Genomic DNA, 19,820 nt, shown 5'->3' on the forward strand with positions numbered 1-19,820 from the left:
AATCTATATTTTTTTTAAAATAATGCCAGCCTCAACATTAAATTTTCAGTCGAAATTCCAAACATACAATACTCTGAATGGGAAATTTATACTAATATTTTCAAGTTTTTTGTGCATGCTTTTTTTATCAATAGTAAATGTCTACCTCTAGAGAGCATTGTTGTCCATTGTTTTCAGTTTAAGGCCCATTTAAAAAGTCCAACCTTTGGTCAGAACTCCCCCTGAGTTCATGATATAAGCACAGATATATGAACATGTTGGTATATCTGTCATTAGTTGTAGTTCCAAAAATATTCAGTACGGCAAATACATATTCATCCCAAATCTCACCATAACTGACCTTTAAACTGGCATTTCAGTTATATATGGTGGTGTAAATGGCCATTAACCCCAAAGAGAGAGAGAGAGAGGGCTTTGTATCACCTGGCAATGGCTGAACACATACACTACTGCTCCCCAGCATAAGACTTACTAAAGGTATCTGTCTTCCCAAAAATATATATTTTTGGGGAATTAAAGAAAATGCTATTCTAAGCAACATTCCAATATACATTAATTTAAAGCAGCTGTAATTGCTACTGAACTGAATCTGTCTGGATGTTTATATTATTATTATTATATTTTCTGCTCTAATGATTCTGATACCTGAACCAAAAAGCAAGAAGTCAGCTGATTAATAGACCTAGGGGCCGATTTACTAATCCACCAACGGATTGAAAGCGTCCAAATGCATTTTTTTCGTAATGATCGGTATTTTGTGATTTTTTTTCGTCACCGTCGCAACTTTTTCGTAAATTGTCGCGACTTTTTTGTAGACGTTACGACTTGCGCAAATTGTCGCGACTTTTTCGTAGCCGTTGCGAAAAATTCGGAAAGGTCTGCCCACCGTTTACTAGCGCTCAATACGAAAAAGTCAATTCGCGCAAGTCGTAACGGCTACGAAAAAGTCGCGGCGGCGACGAAAAAAATCACAAAAAATACTAAAAAGTCGCAAAATGTTTGTTTCCAATCCGATTTTTTCCCATTCGGGATTCGGATTCGTGGATTAGTAAATCAGCCCCCTAGAGTTGAACTGACGTCTGCTAAGTGTCAGAACAGTGAGGCATAAACAAATACCACTTTCAGTTTAAAGTTACATTTAACTTTGAAAAAAACACTTAAAATGTAAAATTTTTGAATACTGATATGTGATCCCTTACCTGGAAACCCGTTATCCAGAAAGTTCTGAATTATGGAAAGGCCATCTCCCATAGACTCCATTATAAGCAAATAATTCTAATTTTTAAAAATGATTTCCATTTTCCCTGTAATAATAAAACAGTACCTGTACTTGATCCCAACTAAGATATAATTACCCCTTATTGGGGGCAGAACAGCCCTATTGGGTTTATTTAATGGTTAAATGATTCCCTTTTCTCTGTAATAATAAAACAGTACCTTGTACTTGATCCCAACTAAGATATAATTAATCCTTATTGGAGGCAAAACAATCCTATTGGGTTTATTCAATATTTAAATGATTTTAAGCAGACTTATGTTATGGAGCGCCAAATTACAGAAAGATCCCTTATCCAGAAAACCGCAAGTCCCAAGCATTCTGGATAACAGGTCCCATACCTGTATAAGTAAAAATTGTTCAAATTACTATTCTTTCATTGTGCACTTGCAGTCACTTAAAAATAAAGAATATTTGCTTTGATATTTAAAAGGGTAGTGCACCACAATTTGCAAACAGTCTTCTTTTATCATTTTTTCTTTTTTGGCATTTGAATTATTTAGCATTTTGTTTAGCAACTCCCTGGTTTGGAATTTCCCCAGCTGTCTGATTGCTATGTTTCCATCAGTTGCCATCCCACCAGCGAAAATGTAAGTCGCTGGTGGGATGGCACACGCAGCGGTGCGATTTCGGAAAATCACCAAAAATGCCTCGCAAGGCAACTTCGGCGATTTGCCGAAATCTCCTGCGCAGCGTGTACCATCCCACCGGCAACTTACATGTTCGCCGGTGGGATGGTAGTTCGGGGAGATTAGTCGCCCGTGACAAGGGAGATTTGTCGCGGGCGACTAATCTCCCCTTCTGCCAGAGCCCTAATATATAAAAACTCACCTACTTTCTATTCATTCCAATGGGATTTTTAAAAGCATATTTATCAAATTGTAAGTTCTGTCATCAATTGATAAATATGCTTCTAAAAATCCCATAAGAATGAAAAGAACATGGGTGAGTGTTTATGTATTGTGGTAGAGTATCAAAAGAAATTAATCAAAAGGTGAGTTTTCCCTTTTTTAAGTTCTTCATGGTGGCTCAAAAGGAGATGTTACTAAACAAAGAAGGTTGTCTCTGTTTAAAGGAGAAGGAAAGGCTAATAAAGAGTTAATCTCAAGCTGCAAGCATACCTTCAGTTCTCTCTATTGTGCCCTTAAGTCTCCCCATATTTCACCTGTTCAGAAGATCAGAAGCCAAACAGGAAGACAAAACGCTGAGCTGTGTAAAGAAAGTTCCCATAATGCCTCACTCCTGCACAGACATGCAGACCTCAGTTAGTTAGACTATGGGGGAGATTTACTAATCCACGAACGGTCCGAAGGCGTCCGAATGCGTTTTTTTTTCGTAATGATCAGTATTTTTGTGATTTTTTCGACGCCGTCACGACTTTTTCATATATTTTCCGCAACTTTTTCGTCGCCGTCGCGAAAAAATCGGACTGGTTTTTCCCCCGTTTAAAATCGCTCAATACGAAAAAATCGGGACGGCGACGAAATAGTCACGCAAAATACGATAAAGTCGCGGCGGCGACGAAAAAGGCGCGACAAATATGAACAAGTTGTGACGCCGACGAAAAAACGCAGAAATTTTCGTTTCCAATCCGAATTTTTCCCTTTCGGGATTCGGATTCGTGGATTAGTAAATCTCCCCCTATGAGTCAGCTTCCTGCTGATTATTAGCAAATGATTATAATTTTTTAAAATTATTTCCTTTATCTCTGTAACTTGTACTTTCCTTATTGGAGGCAAAACAATCCTATTGGGTTTAATTCATGTTTAAATTATTTTTTAGCAGACTTAAGGTATGGAGACCCAAATTATGGAAAGACCCCTTATCCGGAAAGCCCCAGGTCCCGAGCATTCTGGATAACAGGTCCTATACCTGTATTATGATTTATGTTTTGTATGCAGAAATGGGAACCCCTGTGTTAAATAAACTGCCTTAAAGTGAAGAAAGCGTCTGTTGTTGAGTTTACAGTATAAAGCTCTAAACTCACATTTTGAAGAATCTGCCCCTAAATATTCCCTCTCCCCCAACCCCTTCCAGGAACACTATAAATATCATTTTGAGGGCTAAAGGCCCTTAATATTTAGGAAGCCAGTGATTATAATTAATGCCCCCTAGTCCATTTGCATGAGATAGACGCTACATGTACTTTGTGTGCTCCATGTTCTTTATATTGTACTGCTAAACAGGAAGTAACAATGACTAGAGCTGCTGGGGTTCCAGTGGGTTGGATGCCTTTCTCCTCCCATTGGTAGTGACTTGTAATTATGGGGTTTTGTTTAAGCATGTACACATGTTTTTCACTAGCCCCAATCAGGCCCTCTATTTAGTAACTTGTCAGCCATACTTTAATGGGATTCAGCTGTGTAGTGGGCTTTTGTATATTAACTAAGCTTGGCCATACTTGCCACTAAGTATCTGGAAGACCCAGGGTTTTCCATATAAAGGGTTGTAAAAAACATTTAAAAATGCCTATAGGATTGTATTTCCATCAACATGGATTTATGATAGCCTAATTACCATCAAGGTATTGATGATTGTTATCATTATGAGATTTTTATTACTGTCACATTATTGTTGTTTTTGTGTTCTTTTAAGTGTTATTATTGCAGATTAATTCATGCCTTGTTACTTGAATGGCAGTGTTTTAGTGATGACTTGGAACCTTTATCAGGGTTGGACAGGACCCCAGCCCCCGCCAACCCAGCCCGCGCCAACGCAGCCTGCTCCCCCCCAGACAGGAACTGCCGGTGCTTCCTTCATCCAGAACTGCATTCGGCGGCGCTCCCATCATGATTGCGGAGGGGTGTGTGGTACGCAGCGCAGGGGGAAGAGGAACAGGAGCTCACAACTGGTCCAACACTGACCTTTATTGCTAACTTCAAGGAGATCAGGTTTATATCCACTTCAGGAGGGAAGTAACACCTTACTCCAGTACTCCCGGTCCAGTAATGAATAACATCAGATTATAAAGAGACATTTACTACTGTTTGCAAGCAAAGTTCTTATACACTGTGTGACCACAGACCCGGTTTATTTTTCATGAACAGCTCTAAAGCAACATTGCAGGAAAGACCTGAAAAGCAGCTTTTGTTCCCTCACACAAGCAGAAGTTGGGCATAATACACAGAAAAGTGCTGGTAGCAGGAAATATGTTGCAAAACATTTTAGGAAATTACCACACAGTCATGGAGATGTGCTAGCAGTAAGAGGGGAATTTTCAGGGGTTTTATTTTTCAGTTGTTATTCTATTGTTATTCTCTATTTTCTGCATCTTTTGAAGGTGTGTAAACATCAGAATTACTAAAGAAATCGTAAGTCTGTTATATGGAATGCACCTGCTAACTAGCAATTATAAATGACACACAAGTTAGGGGGGACACTCCTGTGCCTCCCTGTCTGCCACTCATAAATACAGTGCTGCCAAATGAATGAAATATTCTGGTGGATCATGGTCCAAAATCCCCAAGCCCACTGATCAGAGTCAATGAGCTTGAACTCAGCCTCAAAGAGAACAAAATATAGATGATATACATTTAAAGGGTATTAATCTATAAAATTGCTCCAGTGCACCCCATACAATTCACCCATGAGAAAGCTTCTTACCAGAATCACGTGTTATCTTACATAAGGAGATATATTACAGGGTATTCAAATGTGGGGAAAGAGAGCAGACTTGTTTAGTGCAGGGAAAACTGTGTGTAATGTTTCCAACTTCAATTGTAGGAACAAATAAGCCAGATAATGTCTCATTAGGATATTATTTAGCATTTTAATGGAACCCCCTTAGTGTTTTGAATAAATTAAACCAGTAAATGACCAGTAAATCTTGCATCAAAAGGGAAATCATACGCTTTTTGTGGTGGTCATATTTAGAATTTGTGTGAAGTGCTCTGCTCTGAAGAAACCAGGAGTATGAAAGCTTTCTATGGAAGTTCTAACCAGCCCGCAGGTGCCCTCTAATGGTCGAATCGATGCTCGCACTGGATTCCATTGCACTTGGTTACCAAAACAAACAAATGTTATCAGCGTGCCTGGGGAGAGACAAAGAGTGAGTGTGCTCAGCAAATATGTTAAGAACCAAAAAGAAAATTAAGAAGAAAAGCATTAAAAAATCATCTTCCACGGATGTGAAAAAGGAGTCTATTCCTGAAGTACAACTTCCCAAGAGGGTTCCTGGGGAAAAGGTAGGAGCGCATAGAGGAGCTGGGAGAGACCTGGGAACAGAGCTGGGCTATTCCTGACACATACAGCTACTGAGTTGCTTTTGCATTAACCAGTGTAACACTTGTTTGGCTTAATAGGGGTATTATTACCAGGCTAGTTTGGACTTAGAGCATGTGTTACATGCAATCCCCTTTCCCAGGATGGGCCTCCGCTATATGGGAGCTGTGTCAGGGGCTAGAAGGTGTTGTTGAACTACAACTCACACTGGTGTTGTGCAATAGATTGAAGTAGTAGGACGCCAGGAGCTCTTGCAGAATAACTGGATGATACTTTATTTGACAAGGCACATAGAGAATAGTGCAACAGGGTATATACTCACAGTCACAGCAGTATATGAGTTGGTCACAATGGAGAATGCAGATGTGACACTTAGGAACAGAATACCCCACTTGGAGGATGCACAGGGGATTAGATGATACCTGAGATGAAGACCTTTCAGAAGGGAGTGTTCCGGCCGACTGTGGTCCAGGGGAGAGCTCCTAACACTGGTACCTGGCGTCTAATAAACCGGTCCCTAAAGAACGACAACAGAGCCGGGGTAGGCTAAACGTTTTTACAACTCCTGGTTGGGGCTATTAACTGCCCTTGCTAAATAAGCTGACTATGCTCACCACTCCTAGAGGGTGCTATTAATAAAACTGACTGTGCTGGCTTAACCTCGTTCACGGGGCCCTGTCCCCGACTTATCACTAGGGTATAAGGTCCCCTAGGGTACAATTGTCTTCTGGGCCTATGTCCGGTCCAGGCTCAGTTGGGGCTCTGCCTAGGACATAGCATGCAGCCAAAAGAGGAAGACACTCCTCCTTGCAAGACACTATATAGTCCCCCAAGGGGAGTGGTCAACCTGGGCTAAACCTATAGGGGGTAGCCGAAGAACTGTAACCTGAGTGTAGAGGGCTCTGCCCTATAACAGTACAGATAAGATTAGATAAGGGATAACACCATAGGGAGCTTAACCCTATGGGTCCCTACACCAGATTAAACTGGTTATGTACCAGACTAATAGACTTTATCTTCCCTTCAGTGGAAGCCTGGATGCATTGCAATTTTATACATTAGATAAACACCTTTTGGCATCAGCATCACAAATGTGAGCAATTTGTTTATCCCATAAGTGCTTAGGAGATATTAATGGCATTTGTCATTGTCAAGCTAATGTGGGAAGTGAGAAAATAACATTGTATTCTCACTGCAGTAGCTCCGTGTTGTTCAGACTTCCTATGTTGTCGCTTGATTCTCTGTAAAACCACAGATTTGGAGCCAGGTGATAATAAATGACTGGTGGCTATCACCTGCCCCTGGGACCCCAGACAGACAACTCTCATTATTGTTCCCTCTAAGCCGGATGCTCAGACACACACACAAATTTGGATTCCAGCGCATACAAAAAATGTTGTATGAAAACACATAATTTTGTACTTATTCTGACCCACCCACAAAAAAAGTGCACACAAAAGTTAGTTTTTGAGCATACAGCTCATGGGAAAAAAGTGGAAAAAATTGACCCTCATATAGTTTATTCTATCGGTTAGGAATAGTGAGAACTACAGTCAGTGGTGTAACTTGGTCGCATTGGACCTCCTATGCCCAGCCACTCTTTAAAAAAAGTAAGAGAAGGGCCGAGGAGAGGGGACTACAATACAGCAGACCCCTCGGTCCAGGCCCCCCCCCCCCCCACGACGGTGGGGTCTGCTGTATAGGTAGTTGCACCACTGCCTACAGTGATTAAATATCATATACTGCAGCATCTGTGGTTATATAGTGAAATCGATTAATGAGTGGCTTTTATCTGACAAGTTGCACACAAATTTTGAGACCAAAGCACACAATAAATTGTGGTGCACACAAATAATTTTTTATGGAAAACACAGTCTTGTACTGCGCACAGTTTTTTTACGTGCACGCATGGTTTTAAAAAGTGTGCAAAAAATAAATCTTTTGCGCACACAGGCAAGAAGAAATTAGAGGGAACTTTGGTTGGGAGGTGCTGTACTGCAATTAATAACGGAAGTTGAAGCCCTTTAGTCACCCACCTCAGCAACCAGGGTCTATCATCCTCACTTGCCTGTTCATCTGCTTATAGGATCAGGTTTGCGAGTGTGGGGAGAGCACTGCTACAAAGATGTATTAAAACAGGATGTATTAAAACTGCTGTGTAGCAATGGAGGCAGATGAAATGGTCCTAAATGGCGGATAACAGATAAGCTCTGTAGAACACCATTGTTTTCTATATAGCTTATCTGCAATGTAATTTTCTCCTTTGAATGGCTGCACCCATGTCTATGCAGCAGCTCCTTTATATGAACTATAGTAGTCTTTCTAAAGCAAACACAAGTTTTATGTTGTTGTTTATGTGGATGTTTTGGGGCTTGCTATTAAAATGTAAATATGTAAATTGAAGTTTGTTTTTAGTTCCCCATGCAGGGAATCCTAAAAATTATGGATTCATGCATACACCCATTTAAAAATGTAATCTTACTGTACAAGTCAACAGTTATACTGTAATGGGAGTTATCTGACCAATCTTGAACTTTTTAGCATTCTGCATGACTAGATGGTAGATATACAGTTGTGGCTTGTTATCAGCCAGGGCAAGGAAACCACTCATATTGGAACATCTTTGAAGGTACACATGCAAAAACATTCACTGTAAGAGAAATATTGTTTACTTCTGGCCTTTGTGGTTTTCTTTTCATGCACAAAATCCACTTCTTATATGGCAATGCTATTATTTAATACTATAACTGACTCAGCGTCTCATTTGCCCCAAAGCCACATTGTCTTATAATACTATGCACTATCTATATAATAAACAGTATTACTTCCATATATGGTAACATGTTCAACTACATTAGAGGAGATTATAGGCAGATAGGGGATGTTCTTTTTTTCCCATAAAAATGATCAGTGCACCAGAGGCCCCCCCTATAGATTAGAGGAACAGAACTTCTATTTGAAGCAGTGTAAGTGGTTTTTCACGGTGAGGGCAGTGAGGTTGTGGAATGGCCTTCCTACAACAACAACAACAACAAACATTTGTAAAGCGCTTTACTCCCGTGGGACCCAAAGCGCATAAGCTTGTCTCAGATAAGTTATGTGGACATAAATGCTAGGCTAAACAGGTGGCTTTTCAGTTTTGATTTAAACGTGTCCAAGGTTGGAGCTGTCTTGATCCCGTTTGGCAAGGCGTTCCACAGGGTAGGGGCAGCATGACAGAAAGTTCTGGATCCAAAGGTTTTCAGTTGAACTCTAGGGATGGTCAGATTATTGGATCCATTTGATCTAAGATTGTAGTGATGTGGTAATGGCAGATTCTGTTAATGCCTTTAAGAGGGGCCTGGATGAGTCCTTGAACAAGCAGAATATCCAAGGCTATTGTGATACTAATATCTACAGTAAAAATAAAATTAAATTTGGTGGTGGATGCCAAAAAATATTAGCACAGGATACACTGCAAAGAGAGTCTGATTTACCTGCATACTTAAATGGGTGGAATGCCCCACCCTGGGACTTATACAGTGGGTTCAACTTAAGAGGTATATGGTCCATATGAAAATGAATTGTCTGAAGTGAGTCTGATTATGTATCCATAAATATCAGAGCATTATTCTACAAAGCAGATCTTATTTATTCACATACAGACCTGATTATCCATATGAGGAGCATAGAGGTTAATGTGATCTACCTGCTACTTATACCTGAGAAGCCATAGAGTCTTTGGTACTCCAGTTGCTGTGGGGGTGATATAAACTCAATCTCTGCAGAAGCTGAATGTACAAGCGCTGGGCTTCAGTTATGGGTAGATAAGAAAAAGTGATTGTAGCTATAGGAAGGCAGAGTGGTACTGCTGCAACAAGGCAACCACTGATAATATTAAGCCCAACCAGAGGTAGCAAACTGCCATAGAAAATATTTGTAACTTTCTTGCATAAAAAAACACCATAATAACCCTTTAAATGTATTATTATTTAAACTAGCCAATACCAACCTTTCCATGCCCTGATCCACTAGTGAAACTTCACTTATTATTTGTTAATGCTCATTAGGTCTTTCAGCCCTTGCCACAGCCCCCAGGTTTTTTTCATATCCAAAGCTTAAGATAATCAAAAGAAAAGAAAAAACAAAGTAGTACTTTGTAAAATTCAAAGGAAATAATTAATCTGTTTTATCTGTTCTTGTAATTTAGGAAAGTTGACAAGCTTCCTGTATATGTTTTCTCATGTAAATCTCTTGGAACTGGTAATTAAGATTGTAGCATTTGGTCAGTTCAGATAAAGGTCCTATTTTAGTTTGAGTAAGAGATTTTAATACATGTCTCAATTGTAGGTATTAACAAAGGTCTTCTTTTTCTAGGTCTTTATTAATCCAAATGTTTTCATATGGTCAAACTCTGAAATAAATCAGAGTCTTAATTAACTCTTTTGGTTCCATTTTTTAAAATTTACATTCGGTATTAGTTCTTAGAGAGAAATAGTAGCTAAGGGGGGAGGAAAAGGAGAGTTTAATGAATCCTCAGCTTGTTCCTTACAAATTGTTATAGCTGTTCACAGTGGAGGGTAGATTTGTGAATAGCTTTTTGTCATTTTTTCTTTTGACCAAAATATTGTATTTGTTGAATATGGCTTTGGGGTAACAGACTCCATTTCTGACTATCTTCTCCTTGGTTGTGGAGCTAGTAGTTCAGTGGTAAATGTATAATATTGGCAATATAGTACTTTTTAATGTGCTGTCTCCCAAGACCTGCTGTGATTTTACTACTTTGAAGTTATTGGCAACTCTTGCTCTATCTATAACTATCCCAAATAAATTGTTTAAATATACTGTTAACTTTAAATGTTAGATGAAATAGTAATAAGAATACAATGATAAAAATATAATAGTTTGGGTAATAATAGCATTTTATAGCTGTGATTCTGCCACACCATGAAATATATAAAAATCTCAATTTAATTGTTTCAAAGTTATAGTGGAATATTTTTTTTGGAATTTTAGTTAATGTTATACCCAGAAATATAATATAATCTTTACATCACTCAAAAAATACTGACAGTTAATTTAAAGGTGAACTACCTCTTTAACGCTGTAAAAGCATTGGCATCATGTGTACTGTGACTGATTATAACAATTAATATCAACCTTTCTATCTAATTAAGCTTTTAGCAGCTCTGCAAGAATGGAAAAATGTATTGCAGGCCCGGCCTGTGCCCAGTTCTATCACAGAAATGGAAAGCAAGAATACAGAACAGGAGAGCAAAGAGCTGAGGCTTGTCTTCAAGTGTGTTGATGTAAATAAAAAAGGGTACGTTTCTTTTCATACTTTCACATTGTTTATATCTTTTATAATATGGCTTGTTTAGTCTTCACTAACGATATCTGTCATGGAAGTCAACAATTTTTTTAATATATTTTAAAAACTACCTACAGTGGGAACCCACATTCTGGAAATAAGATTAATATAATGTGAAACCTATAAACACAGAAATAATTGTATATTTATTTAATCCATGTCCTTCTCCAGTAATGCTTGGGGATATGTGTATTAGTGACGTCAGTAGGTTGTGGGTCCATTTTTTCACAGTATATTTCAACTTAGAAAACCCCTTTCCCAAGAGAGCTGTAAGCAGAGACATTTCCTACTCTTTGCTCCTTTATCAGTTTTTTTCATTGACCAAAGTAATGGCGTCTCGTTTACATACACCTGCATGATTTCTCTTTTCAGACACCAACCAGATAATCTGGAGCTGATCTACTCAACTGTCATTGACCAACATTACTAGACTTTCCAACAGAGTGAGGCTAATTTACTTATGCCTCCCTTTGCCTATTCCCTATATAATGTCATACACAAGCAGAAGTCTGAGTTTAAAGTATGGTAAATGCACTAGTTGCTCCCAGGGTGCCTAACTATTTTGGATTCAGATGTATTATGAGTAGTGATGAGCGAATCACGAAAATGTTGTGCGGCAAAAAAAAATTGTCGCCCGCGGCTATTATTTTGTTGTGCGGCTATTATTTTGTCGCCCGCAGCTATTATTTTGTCGCACGGCTATTCTTTTGTCACCTGTGGCTATTATTTCGTAACGCGGCTATTCTTTTGATGGCCGTGACTATTCTTTTTTGATGCTGGTGACAATTTTTGGACATGCAGTGAATTTTTCCGTGACAAATTTTTTCATCCATTTTGCGAAACAATTCGCCAATGGCGAAACGCGGAAATTCGCAGCGAATCCATGCCTGGTGAAACATTTTGCCCATCACTAATTATGAGACTCGTGTAAGGCTTACATCTCTGAAACTGGAACCCTTGTGATAGACTTTCAATGATGTTCTGGACTTCAGTTAGCTGCTGTGATGCTTCAATCTTTTGGGGGGTGTATGCCTAATTTTAGGAACATTTTTTACCTTGGCTGCCATGTAACCACCCCAGTCAGGCTTCCAGTAATGTTGTATGACTGTGAGAAGACATGTTAATGCAATGAGGCTGGTTTACCAGAATATGTGAATGTTGGTATTCCACTCATTGACTTCAGCATATGATTGGTGAGTGAGATACATTTTTATGTACTCTTTTTTTTCCAGATTCCTAAATGCAAATGAAGTCCAGAGTGCTCTTGAGTTGATGGGATTTGTGATAAACAAGCATGGTGAAGAACATATAAAAAAATGGATGGATTTAAATAAAGGGTGAGACCTTAAGACTGAAGTTAGAGCTTTGGTTTAAAATAAATATATATTTCTGTGAAAACAATGACAGTTCCCCTTTCAGTATAGTATGCATTGCTACTTCAAATGTAAATTAGTTATATCTTTAGTATTGTTTTCAATTTCTTCAATAGAAAGCACATATCAACAGCAGCTCATGTATTTGAATAGAAATTCCTTTACATGGACCAAAGAAAATTTTAAAAAATTTCAGAAACCAGACACTAGATGGGGCTCTTATTTTAGTTGGAAGAACCAAATATCCATTTATATGACCATATAGCTAAATGGGGTTTGCCCTATTTGATCACCTATATGGTGGGCCAGGGGTAATGGCCCACCACATAGGCGTTGGGGTTATGCAGACATTAAGCACAAAGTTATTTGCAATTGGCTGCCCATGAGTTGGTACTTGAGCGCAAGTGCTCTGTGCATGGACTCTATGGGGTGCTATATTATACCCTTATATCCTTTAGAACTCCAGCACTTGCACCTCTACCCATGGTAAATTATCTCTAATATTTAATTTGGGTACATTATTATATATATATTATTCCATATAATGATTATACATGGGTCCATCAGCTTTCAATATTGACTCTCAACAGCCATATGACTATTTCTCAGATAATCCTAAGTAATACTTAATACAGTTTTCACAGGAGTGCAAGTCAGCTCTTCATATGAAAGGACACTTACGTTGGACCCTTAAACATAGGAGTTTTCAACTTTGTTTCTATGTGGTGGACTTTTTATGAGTACCACCATACGCCACCACTCCCAGTTTATTTGCGTTCAGCATTTAAACCCATTTTCGTTGTCTAAGACCCTCAGGGAAGACCAGAATCATTTAATGCATTGCCTTGCAGTGGCACACGCACATAAAAAATCCTACACGAAAATGCAGGCGATAATATTTATTTCAAAGGGCCTTAGGACATAATTAAGATTGTGCTCATTAATTAAATGTTACAGGTACAAGACCCATTATCCAGAATGCTCGGGACATGGGGTTTTCCGGATAAGGAGTCTTTCTGTAATTCGAATCTCCTACCTTAAGGGGCAGATTTATCAAAACCCGAGTTCGAATCCCGAATGGGAAAAATTCGGATTGGAAACGAAAATTTCTGAAGATCGCAAATATCCCGAAAATGCTTACGAAAAAATCGTATTAGTCACGAAAAAATCGTATTGGCGATCCGAAAGTCACGTAATTTTCGTACCAAACCATTGCAAACAGCGGCACGACTTTTCGCACGACTTTTTCGTGCGCCTGCGCGAAAACGCAGCGGCCGCTCAAAAAAATCAGGCACAAATCCGCTCGGCGCATTCGGACCCGTTCGGGTCTTAATAAATCTCCCCCTAAGTCTGCTAAAAAAATTATATAAACATTAAATAAACCCAATGGAATTGTTTTGGGTCCAATTAATTATATCTTAGTTGGGATCAAGTACAAGGTACTGTTTTATTATTACAGAGGAAAAGGAAATAATTTTTAAAAATGTGAATTATTTGATTAAAATGGAGTCTATGGGACTTGGAAACCATGGGGTCCCACGGTACTCATAGAACATAGTGGAGGATCACATGCAGTGTGCCCTGTGGCAATTCTGCTGATTCAAGAAAAATGGCAACCCCTATACATAAATACAGTTTGCTAAAATCATAAGCAAATTGTGCTCCCATTCTTTCCATTGGAGAAAAATATATTAGAGATAAATCCTACCCATAAGAAGAATACATTTAACAAGGAAGACTAGGGTACAGCATATGCCAGAGCACAGAAAAAGAGAAGCCATATTTTGCATAGTGCTGCAATTAAATGCAGTACAGACGCGGTGCTTCCACTTCCCACCAAATTACAGAACTGAAATTAACAGCACTTCTAAAGAAACAACATATTTAGATCTGTATATTGCAAAAAGTATAATAAGAGATGTTAAATATACTTGAATTACACTGCTACTAGATAAAATAGAAAACAATTTGTTGTCTTCATTTCACACCCTTTGGCCTTCAGCCCCCAATTCAGAATCTCTGTTACTAGCCAGACCCCCTACCTGCCTTTGTTTTATCCACATTATTTGCCAGTGTTCTGCCTCTCGCTCATCTTTCTGTATAAGCCACTGCCACTTCACCTCCACTAATGCTGCTTTGCATAGTAAGAACTTTCCTGAGCTTTTTATATTTTAAAAAGGTTCTCCAGTTAAAAGGTTCTGCATGATTTGACACTTTATTTTATTTTGTAAAGTATATCTACTATTATCTGATAATATTTATCTTATTTTCCATGGCTTTGTTTTCCATATTTTAGGAGTCTTGGATTTTGTGGGTTTCAGGAGCTCGTTGCAGACTGGCATGGCGTAACCAGGGATTTCTATAATGAGCTTAAGAAAGGATTTTCTCTGATTGATCAAGGTGAGAAACTTATTGGAAACCTAGTCAGTTACTGTGATTCTTAAATTCTTTTACAAATTTTCACCTACATAAGATCAGTGCGAGAGAGTGCACTCCCAAACAGAGGGAAAAAAAGTGTGTGTTATGAGATGCCATGTTTTTAATTATTCTAGGCTGTATGAGTTATTTATGATGCAAACCGACTTATATAAACAAATTTCCCAGGATCAAAATGTGCACCTTGCATTTCTGTATAGTTGCACATGCAGTCAGTCTACTGCTTGTTCTGACCCCTTGTATGTCTTAAATTCTTAGCCAACTGAAGTGTTAAATCATAGCCCAGATATAGCAGAGACAAACATATTAATTGCAATGGCCATTTTTCTAGACAACAAATGCCAATTCATATGAAGACTTATAGCAATATTTAGAACTATATTGCTGTTTTTCCTCTTGATTATCTTGGATGTACAAATTATATCTATGATGCCAGTTAAAATATGTAACCGATGTCTTTGTTCAGATAAAGATGGAAAAATTAGCATGAGTGATTTGAATGCAGCCTCCAAGATGGCGGGAATTCATTTGTCGCGCCAAGAGCTTGAAGAGATGATGGCTGAAGCTGATCAGAACGGAGACCGGGCAGTTGACATTAGCGAATTTATTGAAATTATGCTAAAAACCAACTTGTTTTAGGGACACTTCATAGTCATAGTCAGTCAATAAAGCTACAATATAAACTCATTCACAGTTAATTATACAGAGTGCGGAAATAGGACACTCATTACTTGCCTTATTCATATCTGTTGTGGGCACAATTCTATGGGTAACAAAATACCATGGAATGAAGTGTGTCTGCTTCCTGACCACAAAAAAAATTATAGAGCTAAAAATGACAGCTTTCTTAGTGCCTTTAGACATTAGCCTCTTTGTGGTACCTAGGCATACAGTATGTAGCTTGGCTGCTCAATACATTACCACTCATTTACGAAGAAAGTGCATGGATACAACAAAACGGAATTCCTGTCCAATTTCAGGCACCAGTAAAATAGTAGTAGTATCACAACCTACATGCAATTTACCAGTTGCTGCAAATTTCTGATTTTGGTGTGTTTATTTGTGCAGCAGCCCCACATACAGCACAATATTGCAGACTCACAAAGTTACAAATACCCATACACACAAACTAGAACACTCACTCAATCTCTCTCACATACGGACACACAAACCAAACTAATTCAGCTTTTCTCCCATATTGTGAAGTAGAAACTCACACCATCACAGGTCTAGACTGGGATTCAGAATAGGCCCTGGCATTTCAAATACACAGAGGGCCAAACAGCCCCCCACAAGCCCAATATAAAGTGACTGTCTATGGCATCTTACAGCAGCCCCTCTGGCATTTGACAGCATCCACAGCATCCACAGATTGCCCAGAGTATCCAAAGGAACCCCACACATACCACATATGCCAAGTTCTTGCTGGACTCAAACCCAGGACCCCACGATTATGCAGAGATTCAGCAATAGGTGGATCATTTGGATATTAAATTATTATACGGACAGGGAGCCCTTTATCTGCTTAAAAGTAAAACTCCATGCCTGGTCAAGTGGCCATCTGGCCAAGGTTCAGACTGGAACACCAGGACACCGGGAAAAATCCTGGTGGGCCCTGGTAGCCCAGACCCGACCTTTGCTGGCGCTCCCCCTCCCATGTTAAATTTCCTCACGCTTAGGGGGTGGGGGACCCTGAGGGGGGTTAGGGGACGCGGCCAGTGGGGGCACCTGCAGGAGCCCCTGTGGGCCCTGCACCCCCCAGTCTGACCCTGCCCTTGACCCACCTTACATGGATGTCCATGTACTGAACATGCTTTTGACATACACTTCATTGAGTGTTTAGAATATACTGTATAGAGTGCAACCAAGACCCTTTATTACACCAAAGGGAAAGCTTGGCATTTGTATAATTGGTTTTATAAACATGTATTAAGTTTTACACAACATACTGCATGTTTTGGGTGTAATAAAATAAAGGTCTGATTTTCTTCCCAGTTCATCTTTTTTGCTTTAAGTTCCATTGTAATTTTTGGAAAGTTGTTATCTGAACAAAATAGGAACAACTACAATTTTATACATTGCTTATCATGCTCCTACTTAATGAGTAGACAGATTTGCTCCATTGCCCTTCAGAATTTGCCTATATAACCCAATAATGAATGCAGCATTTTGAAAACTGTAATGTATTATCACTCTACAGATCTTCACATCAGCTAATATTGCCCCAAGGAAAAGTATACTTTTTCTGAAAATGTTTTAGCCCCATATCATGTTTTTCTGACTTTCTTCATGTTTCTGCCAGTGACTGTTTTGTGTTCTTCCCATTCATAACTAGTCAGGTGATATCCAGTGTCCCCATTTGAAAAGCAATACCCACCCTAGATTCACTTATTTATTGCATAAAATTTACTACAATAACTGCAAACCTTTCTTTAAAGGGGAACCATCACTATTATACTACTGTTTGTGATAGGAAGACATTGTTAGGTTGAGGGAGCAAAAAAAAGATTTAAGCCCATGTTATCTGTTTATAACCATGATATGGTTCCAGCAACCTACCAGCAGTTAAATGTTGTGGGGTTCTGAGAGATATACGTAGTCCAACTCTAGAAAACCGCAAATTATGTAACACATAAATGTAACACATGTTTTAAGCCCTTTATTCAATTTACATTTATAATAAATGAAAATATTTGCTAATATCAGGCATTTGGCTCAACTGAGAATCAGTAACCCAAGGGTTAATTAAATACAGGAAGTGCAAAAAAAATAAATTAACACTTGAGATTTTATCTTTTTCTGAAAAATATGTGCTTATTTTGAATTTGATGGCAGCAACATGTTTCAAAAAAGTTGAGACAAAGGCAACAAAAAGACTGAAAATGTTGTGTGATGCTAAAAAAGAGAGGATCCCAGAGAGGCTGGGTCTCTCAGACTTAAAGAGTTAAACACTGTGTGGGGAGCAAATATTTAAATTACAATTTAACAATACCATACCTCAATGTAAAATTACAAAGATTTTCTGGGTTTTACTATTTACAGTACATAATATCATTAAAATATTCTGAGAATCCAGAGAATTCTCTGTACACAAGGTCCAAGGCCAATATTGAATGACTATGATCTTTGAGCCCTCCGACAGCACTGAATTAAAAACATAGTTCTGTGGAGGAAATCACTATGTGAACCAGTTTGTGAACACAGTCTAGAAACGCACCAGCCTGTTCTGGACAGTGGAAAACTGTCCTGTGGTCTGACCAATCAAAATATGAAATTGTTTTTAGAAATCATGGATGTTGTGTGATCCAGGCTAAGGAGAAGGTCCATCTGGTTGGTTATCAGTGCACAGTGCAAAAGCCAGAGTCCACTATGTTATGGGGGTGCAGTTGGATTACCACCCACCCTATATTTAACCAGCCCAGTCATTAAATCAACAGCTAGGGCCAGGGCCAGAATTACAAATTTACCGGCAATGTAATTACTTGTAAATTTGTAATATCCTACAAATCCCTTCCGCTAAAGGCTTACTCCTTATAAGTACAGACCCCCCTATACCTTGCCCATTTCCCCACCCTGTGACATCATTGCCCTGCCCCATGCTACACCCTGCCCACTCCCCTAACGCTTGCCTAGTTTTTGTTGCTAGCATCAAATTCAAAACAAGCATATATTTTTCAGAGCTCAACAGCACTGAATTAGAAATAGAAATAGTTCTGTGGAGGAGATCACTATAAGAACTCACGAATATTGCAAAACCATTGTTTGTGAACACAGTCTAGAAACGCACCTGCCTTTTCTGGACAGTGGGAAACTGTCCTGCAGTCTCACCAACCAAATGTAAAAAATCATGGATGTCCCATGATCCAGGCTAAAGAGGAGAAGGACCATCTGGTTTGCTATCAGTGCACAGTTCAAAAGCCAGCATCCAAGATGGCATTCGGGTTACCACCCACCCTATATTTAATCAGCCCTACCAGTAAATCACCAGCAAGGGTTGGGGCCAGAATTACAAATCCCTCCATTTCATGAATTACTCTGCTAAAGGATTACTCTTTATAAGTACAGACCCACCTATACTTTGCCCATTTCCCCACCTTCTCTGCCCATTTCTCCACCCTGTGACATTGTTGCCCTGCCCCATGCTACGGGGGCATAGCCCACTACTCCAAGCCAAAGGCCAGTATTGCAAGAAAAAAAAGGCACCCTAGGGTGCATTAGTGCACATGGTATGGGGAGCTTGGGCAGGGATCATTAATGCTGAACAATATACACAGGTTTTGGAGCAACATACAGTATGCTGCAACCCAGTCAATGTCTTTTTCAGGGAAGGCCTTAATATTTCAGCAAGACAATGCCCAACAGAATCGCTCTGTAGTAAGAGAGTCCGGTTTTTGAACTGACCTGCCTGTCCTAAACTGTCACCCACTGAAAACATTTTGGCACATTATGAAAGGAAAGTGACAACAAAATAGATCCCAAACTGCTGAGCAGCTAAAATCCTATATCAGACAAGAATGGGCCACCATTTCACATAACAAAACTCCAGCAATTGGTCTCCTCGGTTCCCACATGGTTAAAGTGTTATTAAAAGAAGAGGTGATGCAACATAGCGGAAAACATGCCCCTTGCTAGACTTGTGCATGCTCACCCCCTCAGACTGTCACTCCCCTTCATATACATCTATTACTATTGGTGAAACAACAGGGTTGAGATTTATGGGTTTAAAGCATTATAGTGACCTGTTATTACGTTCTATGGCAATAGAAGTCCAGTATTGCCTTTTATACTGTACTTATGTTGGAGTGATGCCGACTTCAGGAGATATTGCTTGAATCAGTATTGTGATCCTCTAGTGCAGTGCTGTCCAACTGGCGGCCCGCGGGCCGGACCCCCCTCTGTGTGGCCCCCCACCTGTCTGGCTGCTTTGATGGTTTACTCTTGTGTAAGCTTTAAATGGTATCAGAACTGTGATTAACTGCCCCCCCCGCATGGTTCTCACCTCAGATTCAGGCTGTAATCAGGCTGTATTGTTTAAATATGTAATCCCCTGTACTGTTCACACCTTTTAATCTCTGCATTGTTCACCCCCTGCAGTGTTCACACCTCAGGCTCAGGCTGTTATCACCCCCATTGTTCCCCTGTTCACACCTCTGGAGCAGTAGAA

General features: G+C 39.3%; 1 protein-coding gene and 1 long non-coding RNA gene across 2 annotated transcripts; one reads left to right on the forward strand and one right to left on the reverse strand.

The window, feature by feature from the left end:
- Positions 1–4,271: 4,271 nt before the first annotated feature.
- Positions 4,272–5,856, reverse strand: LOC105947754. Its single transcript, XR_001171209.3, has 2 exons — positions 5,820–5,856; positions 4,272–5,307 (listed from the first exon to the last, which is right to left on the reverse strand). It is a non-coding gene; the product is annotated as an uncharacterized LOC105947754 (long non-coding RNA).
- LOC100493285 (caltractin) lies at positions 5,257–16,653 on the forward strand. Its single transcript, XM_002935973.5, has 5 exons — positions 5,257–5,460; positions 10,654–10,799; positions 12,080–12,184; positions 14,517–14,620; positions 15,123–16,653. Exons 1-5 carry the CDS (start codon positions 5,344–5,346, stop codon positions 15,293–15,295), a joined length of 645 nt encoding a protein of 214 aa, XP_002936019.3. The 5' UTR covers positions 5,257–5,343; the 3' UTR covers positions 15,296–16,653.
- The last annotated feature ends 3,167 nt before the right edge of the window (positions 16,654–19,820 follow it).

Source organism: Xenopus tropicalis, chromosome 7, assembly GCF_000004195.4.
Source record: "Xenopus tropicalis strain Nigerian chromosome 7, UCB_Xtro_10.0, whole genome shotgun sequence".
In the NCBI taxonomy this organism is placed as follows: Eukaryota; Metazoa; Chordata; class Amphibia; order Anura; family Pipidae; genus Xenopus; species Xenopus tropicalis.